Here is a 23,386-nt window from a genome sequence, read left to right as displayed (position 1 = left end):
TGAGTCATTGATTTTAAGACTTCTTTCAATATAATTTGTATGTGTATTGCTATCTTCACTGCTCTAGAGGGAAGTGCATTTCAATTGTCATCTTGTTCTGATTCATTATATCACTATCACACAGCATTAATGAACACTATCACAAATCATCATATTCTGCTTTGTGTTGCAACCCACTCTAGTTCACTTATACATTATTCAATTCACATTCTCAAATGTATTCCAATGATTAAGATGCTTATATGCATGTTGATTATATTTTATTATGAATGTTTTCAATGAACCTGTTGGTGGTTTTTACATTCTTGTTTTAGACAAGGAATATTTTGATTTTTATTTTGTTTTTAAATTTATTTATTGATTGCCTGACAGTGTTTCCCAAACATTTTTGGTGTCCAAATAATTTTTCACGCCTCCTCCACCCCCCACCCCCAACAGGCCAAACAAGGCACATGGCACCCTCTCCAGCTATACAGGTCTCTCCCCTCCCCCCAGCAGCATGGAGTCCTACCTTTTCTGGCTTCAGGACCGGTGCCGGCAGCTGTGTGTAAGGGGAGAAAGATGCCTTTACCAATAAACGGGAGGGAGGAGCTTAGCCACCAGACCATGAGCGGGTTTGATATACCTCTTCCACATCACCTGCTTCCTATGGCAAGAAGGAAGTGACCGGCTGCACAGCAGGTCTCTTCCTTCTCCTGCACAGACTTATACCTGACTGTTTTTATGTGAACTGCACAGTTCATATAAACAGTTAAGCCAGCGCAGGAGGAGGAAATGACCTGCTGTGCATCATTCACTTCCTCCTCTTGCTGCATGAGCTGCGCTGGATGGCTCAAAAGTTGGCTTGCACAATTCAGAAAAAAAATTTACAAGCAGCTCTTGCAAGCTGGCTGCAGCACATCGCCTCTGCATCTCCTTCCACGGCACCCCTGTGAGTTCAGCGTGGCACACAGTTTGGGGAAACACTGGTCTATGACTTTAAAATTTTATGATTTGGCTTTTAATTTTGCCTTATGTGCCTCTGCACAGCCTTATAGGTGAAATGTGGCCACGTTGGGGGGGGGGGGGGGGGGTTATTTGATTTTACGCTTCAATAATAGTGTGTTACCCTTCTACTGGTCTGCTTTCAGGATACTTTCAGACATTTAAGGCAGTATTCTTCAGTGGAAGCCTGGGGCCAATAGCAGGCCCTAGAGCCATCTGGGCCTGGTGCCTCTACCCAAGCTTGTGACAGAAAGGGGGAAATAGATTGGGGGAAGAGGTGCATGCCTGAAGGTCAAGGCACTTCTTAGTAGAAGAGAATGCATTTGGAAACACCCACCTCCTTGAGGATATCCTCAATGAAAAGTTTGAAGATGGCACGGGTGTCATTGGCACACTGGTCAGGAGTGCCCCACCCCTGCTTGGGAAGATACTTGGTAATTCTCCTTCATCAGCTTGTTTAGATCCAGCATGGCCCTGTTGTAAAAATTAGTGAAGACCACTGCTGTAAGGCAGTCCCTACCCCCAATAACAATTGTAACACACCTGCTTGCAATTTGGTATTCAGCAAGTATTTTTCATTGTTGCCTTTCAGAGTATGTAAAGATACATCAGCAATAACTGACTCAGAGCAAATGCCTCACTTATTGTGTTCAAATACCTTTGGATGAAGATGTGCAGAAAAATTAAATAAAGTTGGCACTGCATCATGTCTTAGGCGCACGGTTTGCCCAGTTCTGTCAAAGCAGGAAGCTTCAAAATGCTTTGAACATAGAAATGTGTGCAAGCTTGGGGTGAAATTCTGCCTGTTCACTTGCTGTATCCATTGCTTGCGCCTTTCGGCCTGTAATGGGAATCTAAAAAAAATAAATAAAATTGTCATCAATCTACATTTCCTATTTAGTAAGGGGAGGGATTTGGGATTTAGCTCTCAACTTTTTCAGTATTAACGCAAGGTAAGTTACATTCTGGTATTGTAATTTCCTGTCCCAGGAGGTCTTAGTCAATTGTACGTTTTTACTTGCGACAATGGAGAGCTAAGTGACTTTCCCAAAACCACAAGGAGCCACAGTGCAATTTGAACCAGGTTTCCCTGGTTCTTATCTTGCTGCTGTAATCCTTAGGCTGCTCCTCCACTTGGTGCTCGTATGCCCAGCTTTTTCTTCTTATCCAGCATTAGGGGAAAGGATGAAAAGGTGAATAAATTTTCAGTAATTAAGTTATTAGATGTACAAAATAGTAGCAAGGATTCTTTGAGGACAAGCAAACCCAATGTAGTCTCTCACATATGGGTGACAACATCTGATGGAGGCAGGTGCAGAGGCTGCGTAGCGTGTATAGTTTTAAAGTTCTGGCAGTGTCCCACAGTGTGAGTGCAGGCACCTTGGTCTCCTGCAGAGGATACATTTTTTGCAGTCTCCCTTCAGCGCATAGTTCTTTCAATTTTTTAATGCCTTTCCCATACAGGTTTAGTGCTTTGAGTTTTCCCTCCCTATTTATTTTCTTAGATTTTTCGGACCTTAGAGTTTTCATTGTTTTTGCACTTGTAGGGCCTAAACATTGGCCTCAGTCTCTCACCCTTTTTTTCTGACCTTCAAAATTGAGGCATTTAAGTTGGCCACTGTTCATCTTTATTTTTTTTTTTTTTTTTTTATGTCTAAGAAGGTGCACTCAATGTAATTGAGTGACTGCCATAGACCCACAAAATTGGTACAGTGCATCAGCCTGATTCTTGTTCTCTCTATTTACAAATGCAGCTGAGGACAAAGCCTTGGCTTTGCATTATCACTATTTTCTGGTTATAGTTTTTGTTTTCATCCATTTACCCTCTCTTTTCTGTCCAGTAACCAATTCCTAATCTATAGAAGGACATTTTCTCCTATAATTGGCTTTTCAACTGTCTCAGGAGTTTCTTAGATACACTACATCAACTGGCTCATCTTTATCCACAAGTTTATTTATGCTTTCAAAGAAATGAAGCAAATTGGAGAGGCAAGACATCCCTTGGCTGAACTCATGCTGAATCTGTACCATTAAACCATGTTTATTCTTTATAATAGTTTCCACTGTTTTCCCCAGCACTGAAGTCAGACTTGCCGGTCTAAATTCCCAGATCACTCCTGGACAACCTTTTTAAAAATCGGCATTAAATTGGCCACCCTTCAATCTTCAGGTACTACGGATAATTTTAATGACAGTGATCTGTATAACCTAACAGATCAGCAATTTCATGTTTGAGTTCTTTCAGTACCCTGGAGTGTATGCCATCCAATCCAGGTGATTTATCACTCTTAACTTGTAAGTTTGGCTCAGTATGTCTTTCAGGTTCACAGAGATTTCTTTCAGTTCCTCCACATCGTCATCTTTAAAACCATTTCCAGTACAGGTAGATTTCTTACATCTTCTGGAAAGACCGAAGCAAATAATTGATTGAATCTCTCTGCTATGGCCTTGTCCTTCCTGAGTGCCCCTCTTGCTCCTTCATGATCTAACTAACCCACAACTTCCCTCGCAGGCTTTCTGCTTCTAATGTACCTTAAAAAGGTGTTACTATGAGTGTGTCTCCACAGCAAGTTTTTCTTCATATTCTTTTAGCCTTTATCAGTACTTTGCATCTAGCTTGACACTGCTTATGTTTCTTATTCTCTTCATGTGTATCTGTTTTCCATGCTTTGAAGGGTGCTCTTTTGGCTCTAATAGCCTCTTTCATTTCACCTTTTTTAACCACACTGGCTTTCCTTTGCTCTTATTTCCACCTTTGTTAATATGTGGAATACATCTGATTTGGGATTCCACAATGGTATTTTTAAACAACCACGTCTGATTTAAAGTCCTAACCTTTGCAGCTGACCCTTTCAACTTTTTAACAGTTTTCCTCATTTTGTAGTAGTCACACTTTGAAAAATTGAATGCTGCTACAGTAGATTTCTTTAGTGACCTCACTCCAGATATAAGCTTAGATTTGATCATATGATCACTGTTTCTCAGTGGATCCAACACAGTTCTCTCGTACCATGCCCTGCCTTCCATTAAGGACTAGAACTAAAATAACTTTGTCAGTTCTTGGACCAGTTGCTCCAAGAATCATTTATTGCATCTAAGAATTTTACTTTCCTAGTGCTCCCTGGTGTAGCATTTTATCCAGTCAATATTGGGGTAATTGAATCACCCACTATTGTAATATTGCCCTAGTTGTCAGCTTTCATAATTTCTATAAACAGTTCATCTGTCTGTTCTGGCGGATGGTAGTATAGCCCTACCACTACACTCTTTCCCTTCACATATGGAATTTCTTTCCACAAGGATTCCATGCTGCTATCATCTTTCATGTAGAATATTTTGTTTGACCCTATTCCCTCTTTACCATATAGCACAACCTTCCCCCCACCTTCCAATTTGATCCACTCTATAATTGCAATATAATTTCTCTTAAGTGTCCTTTTAATAGGCATCTCAGAGACATCATATCTACCTCTTCATTTAGTGCTATATTCTCCAACTCTCCTTTTTTCTTTTGGCTTCTAGCATTTGTATATAGACACTTCAAATTGTGTTCTTTCCTAGCATCTACAAGCTGTTTTGAAGGTGATATGGATTATTTGTATCCTTTACCCTGTTCTCCCATTAACCAGTCTTGGCTTTCTTTCACCATTATTGAAACTTCTCTAAATGTCCTGTTTCAATAGTATCCTTTGAGGATACTCCACAGAGAACCATGTGCTCCTGGACAACCATGTACTCTGTCCAGTTCGCAGATGCATCTCCTTTACTTATGCCTGGGCTGACTCGAGGGTCATGTGGCTCATAGTGTTAGAGGCATGGCTGGTGTTAGCCCACTTGAGAGAAGCCTCCATTGCAGAGATTTGCAAAGCTGTGACATGGTCTTCAGTCTACACATTCACATCTCACAAGTGCCTTGAGTAGGACACCTGACATGACAGCTGGTTTGGTCAGACAGTGCTGCAGAATTTGTTTATCTAGGATCCAACTTCACTCTCATAGACCTGGTTTTGTTCTGTTCCTGGCTGCACCTTCATCACCAGTTTTGTATATAGTTTCAGGTTAATTGACTTCAAGGCCTTGATGTTTTTGAGTCCCCGTTGGCTTAACATCATTGTTTTTCAGTAAGCCTGGTACGTAGGTATTCCCACATGTGAGAATACATTGAGCCTGCTTGTTCTCAGCGAAAGTAAAATTACTTAGCTGTAGCAGATATTCGCTGAGGACAGCTAGCCCAGTATTCTTACATATCCTTCCTCCTCACCTTAGTGTTGTCTTTTTTTCAACTATAGCAGCAGCCAGAGGTACCAGTGCGTATGTGGTGGGATGCTTCTAGAACTTTCTTAAAGCTGTTCTTGCTAGGCAGCATCTGCACTGGGCTCCGTTGGTTAACATCCACCTATGAATACTGGGCCTGCTGTCCTTGGAGAACACCTGCTCTAGGGCCCTGATAGTTGCTCTTACTGTTCACAGGTTTCCAAACCTTTTCTTAATTGACTCCTTTGTATGTGCATTTTGGCAGTGTTTTTAATCTTTCCTAACTCATTGTAAAAACATTCACATAGGCCTAAGAAGGTGATAGATCACAATGGCCTCAAGCTTACTGAAATTCTAACACCCCCCACTCAGAGTAGTGAACAGGAAGCATATAAGATTTAACTGTGGCAACAAGCTGCTCCTGTTGCAAAGACACGTCTGGCCCATGCAAGCATTGAGTTTTTGGAACTGCTGTTGACTTGCCCTGATTGAGGCAAGACCCCTAACCCAATAAGTTTAAAAGTTGATCTGGTCTTGAGGAGGAGGGATAATGTAAGCCTACCACTGCCCATTTTCCCTGCTTGATGCAACTGATCCAAAAACCCCTCTTCTCTCTCCCCCCCCCCCCCCCCCTATATTCTACCTGGAGCAATACTACCCCACAAACACTTGTCCTCTTTATCTTGTGTCACCCCACTCCTGCCCTGGTGCTCTTTAGCACAGGCAGCACCTTCTGCCAACATTTGGTTCTGATCAGTTGAATTTGAACTACAGGTCCCATTTGAGCTTGACAACCCACAATTTTGAGTTTTGGCTGAAACAATGTGTGACCAAATTGGCTGCTCAGTTTCAGATGAAACCATGAACAAAAATGTTGACCCATCCCCCCCCCCCCCCCCCCCCCCCCCCCAATAAGAGCCCTCATCAGGCTTACTTTGAGAAGGCTTAGTCTAGTGGTCTCTTCAGGGGCAGAAACAAACCTTGCTTGTTCCTGCCCCTGCTCCAATGGACATGACAGCTGAGACGGCCACGGAAGGTCTTGGCAACTATTTTGCAATTAGAACCTGCAGGACCAAGGCCCCTGCCTGTGCTGTTTCCAGCCACAAATGGCGGCCAAGACCTCCCGTGACAGTCTCAGCAGCCATTTCCATTGGAGCAGCAGCACAGGCCAGGCATGAGTAGGGTTAATTCCTGCTCCACCACCACCAATAGACCAAGGCTTCCTAGGATAGGCCCAAAGAAAGACTACCACAGAGGGGGTTCAGTTTCAGGTGTAAATGCTTAGGTACTTCAGGCTGAGCCTAGATTTCTGGTCAGTTTTGGTGCGAAAGCAGAAACTAAACTTTGGTCAGCCTCTAGTTCCCACATAGGGAGGCACAGAAGGACAAAACCTGATGTGCAACTGCTCCCCCCCCCCCCCCCCCCCCAACATGTGCACAGTGTTAGGGGGAGTGGCAGGCAGGTAGATGAGAGGAAATGGATACAAGTCTGGGTGGGGGTATATGCACCAAAGTATAGAGGTGAGAAATGCAAGCTAGGGGTGCTGGGAGAGAAGCGTGTGTGTTGCCTGGGGGCTGACAAGATGGTTGTGTATGTCTGTGCTAAGTGATTGACGGGTGGGGGGAGAGAAGGAAGAGACAGTAAGCTTGGGGAGGTGTACTGCAAGGGGACAGGAGTAAACAAAAATATGAGGAGTATGCTCAGAAAGGTTATAGTACTGAGGGAGTTTGAGATATTTCTAAGGCACCTAACTGCTGTACTTTACAAAGTTCTTAAAACACTTACTACCCTTTACTACCCCTCCTACCTCTAAAGCCCAACTGGACAGCTCATAATGCTCATTAACTAGCTGCAAATTTCAAACCCAAAATTCTCAACCTGTGCCACAAGCTGCCCATCCACCCAACACCAACCACCCAATCCACTGCCTCCCTCACCTGGTAATATTTTCTAATTTCTGGCTCCCGCCAGGAAGCAGATAAAAGCTTGGCTCTTCAACCAGGCCTTTAATGGAAGAAATAACTAACTTGTTAATCTCACTCACATACACAAGGAGTGACATAAGCTGCAGATACTGCACCAGGACGTTTATCCACTCCTACCCTAGCTGAGATAATATTTAACCATCTCTCTGACCTTATGTGCAACTTTCTTTAAATTAGTCACCTTACTTTCTTACTCTTTTACCTATCTATATGTTCCATCTTTGCTTGTACCCTTCATTCTCCGAGGACAAGCAGGCTGCTTGTTCTCACGACTGGGTTGACGTCCGCGGCAGCCCCCACCAACCGGAAAAAGCTTCGCGGGACGGTCGGCACGCAGGGCACGCCCACCGCGCATGCGCGGCCGTCTTCCCGCCCGTGCGCGACCGCTCCCGCCAGTTACTTTTTTCCCGCGACTGAGAGAGTCGTGTTTTTGCAACTCTCTCGTTTCAGCCGCCGGAATTTTCGACCGCGTTTACGCGGGTCGTCGCTCTTGGCCCTTTTGGCCTCTTCTTCTTTCAGTTTCGTTTGTTATCCAAAAAAAAAAAAAAAAAAAAAAAGAATTTTGCGCGTGTGGAGCACGCGCTCCTCCTTTTTCCCTCGCTTTCTAGCGGGGACGCCTCGTTGCGGCCTAGTGGCCGCTCGGTCGGTTTCAATTTTCGTGGTGTGATTTTAGCCACCATTGCCGACTTTGACTTCGCCGACGCGATTTTTCCGTCGATGTCCTCGAAGGTCCCGAGTGGATTTAAAAAGTGTGGTCGCTGCGGCCGGCCGATCTCGCAGACCGACACCCACGCTTGGTGCCTCCAGTGCCTCGGGCCGGAGCACAATCTCAAGTCGTGTGCTTTGTGTCTCGGTCTCCGGAAACGGACTCAGGTTGCGAGGCAAGTTCTGCGGGACCGTCTTTTTGGAACTTGCGCCGGCCCCTCGACGTCGACCTCGACGGCATCGGTATCGAAGGCCGGTTCTTCGGTACCGGTATCGATGCCCGAGACATCGGCACCGATGGCAGCGACCCCAGGAGAACAGGTCCCGTCGGCCCGCCGGTCCGCCGGCGAGAGTGGGGTAGAGAGACCGCGTGGGCAGTCGGCCCCGGTCACTCCCTCAACTCGTGAGCCACGGGACCGAACCCTGTCGGACCCGGTACCTCGAGACCGAGGGGGATCGACCTCCTCCTCCTCCATGCCCTCCGGCACCGGTGACGTGCACCGGAAGAAGGACAAGAAGCGCCGTCACCGGGAGCCCTCGGTGCCTGAGGAGGTGTCGACGCCGAAGCGTCATCACAGAGAGGAGAGATCTCCGTCGGTGGTGGAGGTACCGACGCGTCGGGGTTCCGGCACCTCGGTGCCGTCTCCTGGCCCCCAGCAGCTTCTGGCACCGACACCCTTGCCGGCCCCACCGCCTTTCTCGGCAGCGGGCCTGGACGAGTGCCTCAGAGCCATCCTTCCGGGGCTCCTGGAAGGGCTGATGCGCCAGGCTGTGCCGGCGCCGGGGGTGCTTGCGCCCTCGGCGCCGATGACTGTGGCGCCGGCGAGCTCTAGCCCGGCGCCGGGGCAGTCGACACCGCCGCCGCTTGCGGTGCCGGTCTCGACAGCCACGCAGGTGGAGTCCCCGTCGACGTCGATGGAGGGAGCTCCGTCCCCGCCGGCGCGGGAGTCCACCGCTCGACGACACCGAGGCCTCGGTGCCTCGACGTCGAGCCGGGCCCGGTACCGGACTCAGCTACATGAGCTAATGTCCGATACCGAGGATGAGGACTCGTGGGGGGAAGAGGAGGACCCGAGATATTTCTCCTCAGAGGAGTCTACGGGCCTTCCCTCGGACCCCACGCCGTCACCGGAGAGGAAGCTCTCACCTCCTGAGAGTCTCTCCTTTGCCTCCTTTGTGCGGGATATGTCTATAAGCATTCCCTTTCCCGTGGTCTCTGTGGAAGAGCCGAGGGCCGAGATGCTCGAGGTCCTCGACTATCCATCACCACCTAGAGAGTCCTCCACGGTACCGCTGCACAATGTCCTGAAGGAGACGCTGCTCCGGAACTGGGTGCGACCATTAACTAATCCCACCATTCCCAAGAAAGCAGAGTCCCAGTACAGGATCCACTCTGACCCAGAGCTCATGCGGCCCCAGTTGCCCCATGACTCAGCGGTCGTGGATTCTGCTCTCAAGAGGGCACGGAGTTCGAGGGATACCGCCTCGGCGCCCCCGGGGCGGGAGTCTCGCACTCTGGACTCATTTGGGAGGAAGGCCTACCAGTCCTCCATGCTCGTGACCCGCATCCAATCGTACCTGCTCTATATGAGCATCCACATGCGGACCAATGTGCAACAGCTGGCGGACCTGGTCGATAAGCTCCCGCCGGAGCAGTCCAGGCCTTATCAGGAGGTGGTCAGGCAGCTGAAGGCGTGCAGAAAGTTCCTGTCCAGGGGGATTTTTGACACCTGTGACGTGGCATCTCGTGCTGCGGCCCAAGGTATAGTGATGCGCAGGCTCTCATGGCTGCGTGCCTCTGACCTGGACAACCGCACCCAGCAGAGACTGGCCAACGTCCCTTGCCGGGGGGATAACATTTTCGGTGAGAAGGTCGAGCAGATGGTGGACCAACTGCATCAGCGGGAAACCGCTCTCGACAAGCTCTCCCACCGGGCGCCTTCAGCACCCGCCCCCACGGGTGGGCGTTTTTCCCGGGCACGGCAGGCTGCACCCTATTCTTTTGCAAAGCGTAGGTACAACCAGCCGGCCCGAAGGCCTCGTCAGGCACAGGGACAGCCCCAGCGCGCTCGTTCTCGTCAACAGCGTGCGCCTAAGCAGCCCCCTGCGCCTCCACAGCAAAAGCCGGGGACGGGCTTTTGACTGGATCCACGGGAACATAGCCGCCCTACAAGTGTCCGTACCGGACGATCTGCCGGTCGGAGGGAGGTTAAAATTTTTTCACCAAAGGTGGCCTCTCATAACCTCCGACCAGTGGGTTCTCCAAATAGTGCGGTGCGGATACGCCCTGAATTTGGCCTCCCTGCCTCCAAATTGTCCTCCAGGAGCTCAGTCTTTCAGCTCCCATCACAAGCAGGTACTTGCAGAGGAACTCTCCGCCCTTCTCAGCGCCAATGCGGTCGAGCCCGTACCACCCGGGCAGGAAGGGCAGGGATTCTATTCCAGGTACTTCCTTGTGGAAAAGAAAACAGGGGGGATGCGTCCCATCCTAGACCTGAGAGGCCTGAACAAATTCCTGGTCAAAGAAAAGTTCAGGATGCTTTCCTTGGGCACCCTTCTGCCAATGATTCAGAAAAACGATTGGCTATGTTCCCTGGATTTAAAGGACGCATACACTCACATCCCGATACTGCCAGCTCACAGACAGTATCTCAGATTCCGCCTGGGCGCACGGCACTTTCAGTATTGTGTGCTGCCCTTTGGGCTCGCCTCTGCCCCACGAGTGTTTACAAAGTGCCTCGTGGTGGTAGCGGCCTACCTACGCAAGCTGGGAGTGCACGTGTTCCCATATCTCGACGATTGGCTGGTCAAGAACACCTCGGAGGCAGGAGCCCTCCGGTCCATGCAGTGCACTATTCAACTTCTGGAGCTGCTGGGGTTTGTGATAAATTACCCAAAGTCCCATCTCCAGCCAACTCAGTCTCTGGAATTCATAGGAGCGCTGCTGAATTCCCAGACGGCTCAGGCCTACCTTCCCGAAGCGAGGGCCACCAATCTCTTGGCCCTGGCTTCGCAGACCAGAGCGTCTCAGCAGATCACAGCTCGGCAGATGTTGAGACTTCTGGGTCATATGGCCTCCACAGTTCATGTGACTCCCATGGCTCGTCTTCACATGAGATCTGCTCAATGGACCCTAGCTTCCCAGTGGTTCCAAGCCACCGGGAATCTAGAAGATGTCATCCGCCTCTCCACCAGTTGTCGCACTTCACTGCTCTGGTGGACCATCCGGACCAATTTGACCCTGGGACGTCCATTCCAAGTTCCGCAGCCCACGAAAGTGCTGACGACGGATGCATCTCGCCTGGGGTGGGGAGCCCATGTCGATGGGCTCCACACTCAGGGTCTGTGGTCCCTCCAGGAAAAGGATCTGCAGATCAACCTCCTGGAGCTCCGAGCGATCTGGAACGCACTGAAGGCTTTCAGAGATCGGCTGTCCTGTCAAATTATCCAAATTCGGACAGACAATCAGGTTGCAATGTATTACGTCAACAAGCAGGGGGGCACCGGATCTCGCCCCCTGTGCCAGGAGGCCGTCGGGATGTGGCGTTGGGCGTGTCGGTTCGGCATGCTCCTCCAAGCCACATACCTGGCAGGCGTAAACAACAGTCTGGCCGACAGACTGAGCAGAGTCATGCAACCGCACGAGTGGTCGCTCCATGCCAGAGTGGTACGCAAGATCTTCCGAGCGTGGGGCACCCCCTCGGTGGACCTTTTCGCCTCTCAGACCAACCACAAGCTGCCTCTGTTCTGTTCCAGACTTCAGGCACACGGCAGGCTAGCGTCGGATGCCTTTCTCCTCCATTGGGGGACCGGCCTCCTGTATGCTTATCCTCCCATACCTTTGGTGGGGAAGACCTTACTGAAGCTCAAGCAAGACCGCGGCACCATGATTCTGATAGCGCCCTTTTGGCCCCGTCAGATCTGGTTCCCTCTTCTTCTGGAGTTGTCCTCCGAAGAACCGTGGAGATTGGAGTGTTTTCCGACTCTCATTTCGCAGAACGACGGAGCGTTGCTGCACCCCAACCTTCAGTCTCTGGCTCTCACGGCCTGGATGTTGAGGGCGTAGACTTCACTGCGTTGGGTCTGTCTGAGGGTGTCTCCCGGGTCTTGCTTGCCTCTAGGAAGGATTCCACTAAAAAGAGTTACTTTTTCAAGTGGAGGAGGTTTGTCGTGTGGTGTGAGAGCATGGCCCTAGAACCTCGTTCTTGCCCTGCACAGAACCTGCTTGAATACCTTCTGCACTTATCAGAGTCTGGCCTCAAGACCAACTCAGTAAGGAATCACCTTAGTGCGATTAGTGCTTACCATTATCGTGTGGAAGGTAAAGCCATCTCTGGAGAGCCTTTAGTCGTTCGATTCATGAGAGGCTTGCTTTTGTCAAAGCCCCCTATCAAGCCTCCTACTGTGTCATGGGATCTCAACGTCGTCCTCACCCAGCTGATGAAACCTCCTTTTGAGCCACTGAATACCTGCCATCTGAAGTACTTGACCTGGAAGGTCATTTTCCTGGTGGCAGTTACTTCCGCTCGTAGGGTCAGTGAGCTTCAAGCCCTAGTAGCTCATGCTCCATATACCAAATTTCATCACAACAGAGTAGTGCTCCGCACTCACCCAAAGTTCCTGCCGAAGGTGGTGTCGGAGTTCCATCTTAACCAGTCAATTGTCTTGCCAACATTCTTCCCCAGGCCGCATACCCGCCCTGCTGAACGTCAGTTGCACACATTGGACTGCAAGAGAGCATTGGCCTTCTACTTGGAGCGGACACAGCCCCACAGACAGTCCGCCCAATTGTTTATTTCTTTCGACCCTAACAGGCTAGGGGTCGCTGTCGGGAAACGCACCATCTCTAATTGGCTAGCAGATTGCATTTCCTTCACTTACGCCCAGGCTGGGCTGACTCTTGAGGGTCATGTCACGGCTCATAGTGTCAGAGCCATGGCAGCGTCGGTGGCCCACTTGAAGTCAGCCACTATTGAAGAGATCTGCAAGGCTGCGACGTGGTCATCTGTCCACACATTCACATCTCATTACTGCCTCCAGCAGGATACCCGACGCGACAGTCGGTTCGGGCAGTCGGTGCTGCAGAATCTGTTTGGGGTGTAAATCCAACTCCACCCTCCAGGACCCGAATTTATTCTGGTCAGGCTGCACTCTCAGTTAGTTGTTCTTCGTAGGTCAATTTCTGTTGTACCCTCGCCGTTGCGAGGTTCAATTGACCTGGGTTATTGTTTTGAGTGAGCCTGAGAGCTAGGGATACCCCAGTCGTGAGAACAAGCAGCCTGCTTGTCCTCGGAGAAAGGGTATGATACATACCTGTAGCAGTTGTTCTCCGAGGACAGCAGGCTGATTGTTCTCACCTTCCCTCCCTCCTCCCCTTTGGAGTTGTGTTTCATACTTTATTGCTTGTCATTCAACTGGCGGGAGCGGTCGCGCACGGGCGGGAAGACGGCCGCGCATGCGCGGTGGGCGTGCCCTGCGTGCCGACCGTCCCGCGAAGCTTTTTCCGGTTGGTGGGGGCTGCCGCGGACGTCAACCCAGTCGTGAGAACAATCAGCCTGCTGTCCTCGGAGAACAACTGCTACAGGTATGTATCATACCCTTTATCAATTAAAATGTTCTATTACATATTGGGCTGATATTGTAAGTAGTATACGAACAGGCTTATTTTCGAAAGAGAAGTGTGCCCATCTTTTGACTCAAATCGGGAGATGGCATAATCGAAAGCCGATTTTGGGTGTCCCCAACTGCTTCCCATCGCGGGGACAACCAAAGTTCCCGGGGGCGTCAGAGGCGTAGTGAAGGTGGGACTGGGGCGTGGCTAACAGATGAGCGTCCTCAAGCGATAATGGAAAAAAGAAGGGCGTCCCTGACAAGCACTTGGCTGACTTTACTTGGTCCATTTTTTGTTACAACCAAGCATCACAAAGGTGCCCGAACTGACTGGATGACCTCCCCTGACTCCCCCAGTGGTGACTAACCCCCTCCCACCCTGATAAAAACAACTTAAAAACACTTTTTTGCTAGCCTCAAATATCATACTCGGGTCCATCGCAGCAGTATGCAAGTCCCTGGGGGGGGGGGGGGGCGGGGGGAGAGAGGTGTGTGTGTGTCAGCAGAGGCATAGCGAAGGTGTGGACATCCTTACATTTTGAATGTCCTGAACTGCCCCCCCCCCCCCCAGGGATGGCCAAATTTCAAGGGAGTGGAGGAGTGGCCTAGTGGTTAGAGCACTAGTCTTGCAATCCAGAGGTGGCCAGTTCAAATCCCACTGCTGCTACTTGTGATCCAAAATCCAAATAAAGGGGGTCTCTGAGGCATAGCAAAGGCCTCACAGAAACATCCACTTTTTGGTCATCTTCAACTGTCCGTCGCAGGGACGGAGGCATAGCGAAGGCGCCTAACAGTTGGACGTCCTTCACCCATACTCAAAAAAAAAAAAAAAAGTCCCTGACGAGCACTTGGACGTTTTCACCTGGACTTGTGTTTTTTTAAGGTTGTAGATGGCAATTTATGTAAGGTTGTAGACGGCTATTATACACGCAGCTTGTCTGCGTATATGAAGCTGTCTTTGGCATGCGCAGAGCAGCCATGCATAACACTTGGCTGCTCTGCACTGGCTTCCCCTCCTTAGGAAGGAAATTGTGTGCAAATGGGCTAACAGCGAGCAGCTCATTTGCTTGCGATTTCCTTCATGCATGCCCATTCCTTTCCGAATCGGTAAGGGAAGGGCTTTTTCCGTTCAGTTAGTGCATCAGTTAGTCCACTGCAGTGCCCCCTAGGGTGCCCGGTTGGTGTCCTGGCATGCCAGGGGGACCAGTGCACTACGAATGTTGGCTCCTCCATCCTCATTTGGTCAAATGAGTTGGATTTGGTCGTTTTTGAGATAGGCGTCCTCGGTTTCCATTATCGCGGAAAACCGAGGACAGCCATCTCTAAGGTCAACCTAAATGTTGAGATTTGGGCGTCCCTGACCATATTATCGAAATAAACGATGGCCGCCCATCTTGTTTCGATAATACAGGTTTCCCCACCCCTTCATGGGGACGTCCTGCGAGGACGCCCTCAGGGAATCTTGGGTGCCCTGTTCGATTATACCCCTCCACGCCATACTTAATTGCCTATTGCTCATGTTTGATCTGTTCTTACTGTACACCGCCTTGAGTGAATTCCTTCAAAAAGGCAGAAAATAAATCCTAGTAAATAAGTTCCAGCCTTTCCTCAGTCCTTAGGTCTATGAAGCTCACCACTCTACCCACCACAACCGAGACACTCTCCCCTCTTAAAAAAGTGCTCAGAAGTCATTCTCCCTTTCCTTCTGACCATGTTGATTTCTAGCCTCTCAGAAGGTTATGTACTACTGGCCTAGAAAGCTGCAACAATACGGCCCAAAAACATAACACACTACTAAATCATTAGCTGACTGTGACAATGACTATTCTCCCATCGCCAACCTTGTATTCACAGCAGAAATTACTGAATCGATAGTTCACATGTAGCTGCTGGACTACTTGGACAGTGCTTGTGTATTACATCCCAAACAGACCACATTTAGACCCAATCACAACCCAAAGCGACTCTACTAGGAATTACTATTTAAATCTGCTACCATCTTGATCCTGGTAAATCAGTTTTCCTTTCTCTTGATCTCACTGCTGCGTCTGATCTGATTGCTCATTCACTTCTGCTTCACCTGCTCTTTCAGATAGGTTTACGCAATACTGCACTTGCCTGGTTTTCCTCCTTTCTCTCTGGCTATATTTATATGGTCTGTAATAACATGTCTACCTCTGGACCATTTTCTCTAGTCTGGAGTACCACAAGGATCCATCCTGTCTCCCACACTTTTCAATATCTTCCTGACACCACTGCGCACTCATTCTTGAGTCTTGCAGCTTTTGTATATACTGTATATGCCTTCCTATGCTTGGCCTGTTACTAAGGGCTAGGCCTAAGGCCTGTACTGTCAGTTTGGTTCTCACATGTTAGCCTACTAACTCAGCATCTTGTGTAACAATCATTGCTTTCTCAGGAGCTGAGAACTGACACTTCATAGCATTTGTTTGCAGCTGAGTATGTTTTTCATATAGGGTGGATGTAACCTTGTAAGTTGCTAGGAGATAGAGAGAGGACACAAGGGTATTGTTCTGGCTGTGCACGAAGAACAGATAACCGATTAGCCAATGGCCACTAAGGGTGCATGTGCCCACAATGTCAGGAGAGACTGATATACCCATATATGGTATAGGCTACTTTCTGATTTCAGTTTAGGGGAAATCACATGATTTATGAGAAATGTAATTTGCAACAGTATATATGTGATGTCGGGGAGGTGTTAGCTGAGCAATTCTTGTCTTTCAGGATGTGCGTTGCTGACTGACAACCTGCTCCAGGGAAGAGAACTATTGTTTATATTTTTTGGCTCTGTGAGATACTAATAAAGGTAATTTACTGGCTGCGCCTAACGGAGTCTTTCTTATCTATGTTTTCCCTCCCTGGGGGGGCTAAGGGACAGAAATACACAATACCAATAACATTCAGGTGGTCAGTATTATAGACGCCACTGACTCATCACAAATAACTGCGCTAAATCAGAAACTTGCTCAAATCACATCTTGGCTTCAGGCTAACATGCTTCTTAACCCCAGCAAATCTCAGGCAGTCCTTTTTACTAAACACTCAAACAAGTCCCTCAGGATACCCATTCTGCTTTCTTCTGTCCTTATCCCTCAAGTAGACAGCACAAGGATCCTTGAGGTCACATCAATAGTTCTTACCTTCGCACCTCATATCCACAGTCATGAAATGCTCCTTTCCACAAACTCAGGTTGATATTCTATTCGGCCCCTGCACCCCTCTGCCTTAAATGTACATATCCATTCTCCGAGGACAAGCAGGCTGCTTGTTCTCACGACTGGGTGACGTCCGCGGCAGCCCCCACCAACCGGAAAAAGCTTTGCGGGACGGTCGGCACGCAGGGCACGCCCACCGCGCATGCGCGGCCGTCTTCCCGCCCGTGCGCGACCGCTCCCGCCAGTTCCTTTTTTTCCGCGTCTGGAGAGAGTCGTGCTTTGCCGCTCTCTCTATTCTCAGCCGCCGGAAAGTCGATCGCGTTTACGCGAATCGTTTATTTTTTCGTTTCTTTTTTCTATTTGGTTGTACACCGCCCGGTTTTCTTTTAAAAAAAAAAAAAAAAAACCTGAGCGTGTGGAGCACGCGCTCCCCTTTTTCCCTCGCTTCTAGCGGGGACGCCGCGTTGCGGCCTAGTGGCCGCACGGTCGTTTTTCCCCTTTTTCGAGGTGTGATTTCCGCCACCATCGATGACTTTGACTTCGCCGACGCGATTTTTCCGTCGATGTCCTCGAAGGTCCCGAGTGGATTTAAAAAGTGTGGTCGGTGCGGCCGGCCGATCTCGCAGACCGACACCCACGCTTGGTGCCTCCAGTGCCTCGGGCCGGAGCACAATCTCAAGTCGTGTCCCCTGTGTCTCGGTCTCCGGAAACGGACTCAGGTTGCGAGGCAAGTTCTACGGGACCGTCTTTTTGGAACTTGCGCCGGCCCCTCGACGGCATCGGTATCGACGCCCGGTCCTTCGGTACCGGTATCGATGCCCGAGACATCGGCACCGATGGCATCAACCCCAGGAGAACAGGTCCCGTCGGCCCGCCGGTCCTCCGGTGAGGGTAGAGGTGAGAGGCCGCGTGGGCAGTCGGCCCCGGTCACTCCCTCAGCCCGTGGTCCACGGGACCGAACCCTGTCTGACCCGGTTCCTCGAGACCGAGGGGGATCGTCCTCCTCCTCCTCCATACCTCCCGGCGCCGGTGACGTGCATCGTAAGAAGGATAAGAAGCGTCATCACCGGTCGCCCTCGGTGCATCCGGACATCGGAGAGGAGGCGACGCCGAAGCGTCCACGTCGAGAGGAGAGGTCCCCGTCGGTTGTGGAGGTACCGATGCGTCAGGGTTCCGGCACCTCGGTGCCGTCTCCTGGCCCCCATCAGCTTCTGGCGCCGACACCCCTACCGGCCCCACCGCCTTTCCCGGCAGCGGGCCTGGACGAGTGCCTCAGAGCCATCCTTCCGGGGATCCTGGAAGGGCTGATGCGCCAGGCTGTGCCGGCGCCGGGGGTGCTTGCGCCCTCGGCGCCGATGTCTGTGGCGCCGGCGAGCTCTAGCCCGGCGCCGGGGCTGTCGACACCGCCGCCGCTTGCGGCGCCGGTCTCGACTGCTACGCAGGTGGAGTCCCCGTCGATGGAGGGAGCTCCGTCCCCGCCGGCGCGGGAGTCCACCGCTCGACGACACCGAGACCTCAGTGCCTCGACGTCGAGCCGGGCCCGGTTCAGGACTCAGCTACATGAGCTTATGTCCGATACCGAGGATGAGGCCTCGTGGGGGGAAGAGGAGGACCCTAGATATTTCTCCTCAGAGGAGTCTACGGGCCTTCCCTCGGACCCCACGCCTTCACCGGAGAGGAAGCTCTCACCTCCTGAGAGTCTCTCCTTTGCCTCCTTTGTGCGGGATATGTCTATCAGCATTCCCTTCCCCGTGGTCTCTGTGGAAGAGCCGAGGGCCGAGATGCTCGAGGTCCTCGACTATCCATCACCACCTAGAGAGTCCTCCACGGTACCGCTGCACAATGTCCTCAAGGAGACACTGCTTCGGAACTGGGTGCGACCGTTAACTAACCCCACCATTCCCAAGAAAGCAGAGTCCCAGTACAGGATCCACTCTGACCCAGAGTTAATGCGGCCCCAACTGCCCCATGACTCGGCGGTCGTGGATTCTGCTCTCAAGAGGGCACGGAGTTCGAGGGATACCGCCTCGGCGCCCCTGGGGCGGGAGTCTCGCACTCTGGACTCGTTTGGGAGGAAGGCCTATCAATCCTCCATGCTCGTGACCCGCATCCAGTCATACCTGCTCTATATGAGCATCCACATGCGGACCAATGTGCAGCAACTGGCGGACCTGGTCGATAAGCTCCCGCCGGAGCAGTCCAGGCCTTATCAGGAGGTGGTCAGGCAGCTGAAGGCGTGCAGAAAGTTCCTGTCCAGGGGTATCTATGACACCTGTGACGTGGCTTCTCGTGCTGCGGCCCAAGGTATAGTGATGCGCAGGCTCTCATGGCTGCGTGCCTCTGACCTGGACAACCGCACCCAGCAGAGACTGGCCGACGTCCCTTGCCGGGGGGATAACATTTTTGGTGAGAAGGTCGAGCAGCTGGTGGACCAACTGCATCAGCGGGAAACCGCCCTCGACAAGCTCTCCCACCGGGCGCAATCAGCATCCACCTCAGCAGGTGGACGTTTTTCCCGGGCCCGGCAGGCTGCACCCTATTCTTTTGCAAAGCGTAGGTACAACCAGCCGGCCCGAAGGCCTCGTCAGGCACAGGGACAGACCCAGCGCGCTCGTTCTCGTCAACAGCGTGCGCCTAAGCAGCCCCCTGTGCCTCCACAGCAAAAGCCGGGGACGGGCTTTTGACTGGATCCACGGGAACATAGCCGCCCTCAAAGTGTCCGTACCGGACGATCTGCCGGTCGGGGGGAGGTTAAAATTTTTTCACCAAAGGTGGCCTCTCATAACCTCCGACCAGTGGGTTCTCCAAATAGTGCGGTGCGGATACGCCCTGAATTTGGCCTCCCTGCCACCAAGTTGTCCTCCGGGAGCTCAATCTTTCAGCTCCCATCACAAGCAGGTACTTGCAGAGGAACTCTCCGCCCTTCTCAGCGCCAATGCGGTCGAGCCCGTACCACCCGGGCAGGAAGGGCAGGGATTCTATTCCAGGTACTTCCTTGTGGAAAAGAAAACAGGGGGGATGCGTCCCATCCTAGACCTGAGAGGCCTGAACAAATTCCTGGTCAAAGAAAAGTTCAGGATGCTTTCCTTGGGCACCCTTCTGCCAATGATTCAGAAAAACGATTGGCTATGTTCCCTGGATTTAAAGGACGCATACACTCACATCCCGATACTGCCAGCTCACAGACAGTATCTCAGATTCCGCCTGGGCGCACGGCACTTTCAGTATTGTGTGCTGCCCTTTGGGCTCGCCTCTGCCCCACGAGTGTTTACAAAGTGCCTCGTGGTGGTAGCGGCCTACCTACGCAAGCTGGGAGTGCACGTGTTCCCATATCTCGATGATTGGCTGGTCAAGAACACCTCGGAGGCGGGAGCCCTCCGGTCTATGCAGTGCACTACTCGACTTCTGGAGCTGCTGGGGTTTGTGATAAATTACCCAAAGTCCCATCTCCAGCCAACACAGTCTCTGGAATTCATAGGAGCTCTGCTGAGTGCCCAGACGGCTCAGGCCTACCTTCCCGAAGCGAGGGCCACCAATCTCCTGGCCCTGGCCTCGCAGACCAGAGCGTCTCAGCAGGTCACAGCTCGGCAGATGTTGAGACTTCTGGGTCATATGGCCTCCACAGTTCATGTGACTCCCATGGCTCGTCTTCACATGAGATCTGCTCAATGGACCCTAGCTTCCCAGTGGTTCCAAGCCACCGGGAATCTAGAAGATGTCATCCGCCTCTCCACCAGTTGCCGCACTTCACTGCTCTGGTGGACCATTCGGACCAATTTGACCCTGGGACGTCCATTCCAAATTCCGCAGCCCACGAAAGTGCTGACGACGGATGCATCTCGCCTGGGGTGGGGCGCTCATGTCGATGGGCTTCACACCCAGGGTCTGTGGTCCCTCCAGGAAAAGGATCTGCAGATCAACCTCCTGGAGCTCCGAGCGATCTGGAACGCACTGAAGGCTTTCAGAGATCGGCTGTCCTACCAAATTATCCAAATTCGGACAGACAATCAGGTTGCAATGTATTACGTCAACAAGCAGGGGGGCACCGGATCTCACCCCCTGTGTCAGGAAGCCGTCGGGATGTGGCGTTGAGCGTGCCGGTTCGGCATGCTTCTCCAAGCCACATACCTGGCAGGCGTAAACAACAGTCTGGCCGACAGACTGAGCAGAGTCATGCAACCGCACGAGTGGTCGCTCCATTCCAGAGTGGTACGCAAGATCTTCCGAGAGTGGGGCACCCCCTCGGTGGACCTTTTCGCCTCTCGGACCAACCACAAGCTGCCTCTGTTCTGTTCCAGACTTCAGACACACGGCAGGCTAGCGTCAGATGCCTTTCTCCTTCATTGGGGGACCGGCCTCCTGTATGCTTATCCTCCCATACCTTTGGTGGGGAAGACCTTACTGAAGCTCAAGCAAGACCGCGGCACCATGATTCTGATCGCGCCCTTTTGGCCTCGTCAGATCTGGTTTCCTCTTCTTCTGGAGTTGTCCTCCGAAGAACCGTGGAGATTGGAGTGTTTTCCGACTCTCATCTCGCAGAACGACGGAGCGTTGCTGCACCCCAACCTTCAATCCCTGGCTCTCACGGCCTGGATGTTGAGGGCGTAGACTTCGCTGCGTTGGGTCTGTCTGAGGGTGTCTCCCGTGTCTTGCTTGCCTCTAGGAAGGATTCCACTAAAAAGAGTTACTTTTTCAAGTGGAGGAGGTTTGTCGTTTGGTGTGAGAGCAAGGCCCTAGAACCTCGTTCTTGTCCTGCACAGAACCTGCTTGAATACCTTCTGCACTTATCAGAGTCTGGTCTCAAGACCAACTCAGTAAGGAATCACCTTAGTGCGATTAGTGCTTACCATTATCGTGTGGAAGGTAAAGCCATCTCTGGAGAGCCCTTAGTAGTTCGATTCATGAGAGGCTTGCTCTTGTCAAAGCCCCCTATCAAACCTCCCACAGTGTCATGGGATCTCAACGTCGTCCTCACCCAGCTGATGAAACCTCCTTTTGAGCCACTGAATACCTGCCATCTGAAGTACTTGACCTGGAAGGTCATTTTCTTGGTGGCAGTTACTTCAGCTCGTAGGGTCAGTGAGCTTCAAGCCCTAGTAGCTCACGCTCCATATACCAAATTTCATCATAACAGAGTAGTGCTCCGCACCCACCCAAAGTTCCTGCCGAAGGTGGTGTCGGAGTTCCATCTTAACCAGTCAATTGTCTTGCCAACATTCTTCCCCAGGCCGCATACCCGCCCTGCTGAACGTCAGTTGCACACATTGGACTGCAAGAGAGCATTGGCCTTCTACTTGGAGCGGACTCAGCCCCACAGACAGTCCGCCCAATTGTTTATTTCTTTCGACCCTAACAGGCTAGGGGTCGCTGTCGGGAAACGCACCATCTCCAATTGGCTAGCAGATTGCATTTCCTTCACTTACGCCCAGGCTGGGCTGGCTCTTGAGGGTCATGTCACGGCTCACAGTGTTAGAGCCATGGCAGCGTCGGTGGCCCACTTGAAGTCAGCCACTATTGAAGAGATTTGCAAGGCTGCGACGTGGTCATCTGTCCACACATTCACATCACATTATTGCCTCCAGCAGGATACCCGACGCGACAGTCGGTTCGGGCAGTCGGTGCTGCAGAATCTGTTTGGGGTGTAAATCCAACTCCACCCTCCAGGACCCGAATTTATTCTGGTCAGGCTGCACTCTCAGTTAGTTGTTCTTCGTAGGTCAATTTTCTGTTGTACCCTCGCCGTTGCGAGGTTCAATTGACCTGGGTTCTTGTTTTGAGTGAGCCTGAGAGCTAGGGATACCCCAGTCGTGAGAACAAGCAGCCTGCTTGTCCTCGGAGAAAGTGAATGATACATACCTGTAGCAGGTGTTCTCCGAGGACAGCAGGCTGATTGTTCTCACCTACCCTCCCTCCTCCCCTTTGGAGTTGTGTGTTTCATCTTTTTTGCTAGTCATTCAACTGGCGGGAGCGGTCGCGCACGGGTGGGAAGACGGCCGCGCATGCGCGGTGGGCGTGCCGACCGGCCCGCGAAGCTTTTTCCGGTTGGTGGGGGCTGCCGCGGACGTCACCCAGTCGTGAGAACAATCAGCCTGCTGTCCTCGGAGAACACCTGCTACAGGTATGTATCATTCACTTTCCCTTGTCATCAGCCACCTGGATTACTGTAATGCCCTATGCAGCGGTAGTAGAGTGTGGAATATCAAGCGCCTTCAGCTCATGTAAAATACCGCCATCAAACTCAGCGCTGGATCCAAGAAATTTGATGTTACACCTCTTCTGAAACAAGCATATTGGCTGCCTGTATCTTATTGTGTCACCTATACCCTCCTTCTTGTCAAGATTCAGCGGTCGGTGAACCCTCTTTCCTCTCTGACATCTTGGCTCCTTACTGCCGCTCTAGGATGCTATGGTCCTCACAGCAGCATAGACATGTAGTTCCTTCTCCCCAACCTATTGTCCATAATTCCACCAGGTACACTATCTTCTCAGTTCAGGGGCCAGAACTTTGGAACAAACTGCTGCTCCACCTTCGGTTACAATCCTATCTAACAATTCAAGTGCAACCTTAAAACCTTGCTCTTCACTGAAGAATATCCCTGAGACTAGACCCCGTTAGTAGTGAACTGGAACTGTATTAACTGTCCTCCTGTTTTTGCCCCTTCCCTCCTT

General features: G+C 51.3%; 1 protein-coding gene across 1 annotated transcript in view; it reads right to left on the bottom strand.

The window, feature by feature from the left end:
• Window positions 1-23,386, bottom strand: part of THAP2 (THAP domain containing 2) — a 31,054-nt gene that overhangs the window by 1,156 nt on the left and 6,512 nt on the right. Inside the window, exon 2 of the mRNA XM_030186192.1 lies at window positions 1,643-1,838. Coding sequence (XP_030042052.1) covers window positions 1,643-1,838 — 196 coding nt within the window. The remainder of the gene's footprint in view (window positions 1-1,642; window positions 1,839-23,386) is intronic.

The sequence above is a fragment of the Microcaecilia unicolor genome, chromosome 13 (genome assembly GCF_901765095.1).
Source record: "Microcaecilia unicolor chromosome 13, aMicUni1.1, whole genome shotgun sequence".
In the NCBI taxonomy this organism is placed as follows: Eukaryota; Metazoa; Chordata; class Amphibia; order Gymnophiona; family Siphonopidae; genus Microcaecilia; species Microcaecilia unicolor.
This window is presented reverse-complemented; position numbering and strand designations above follow the sequence as displayed.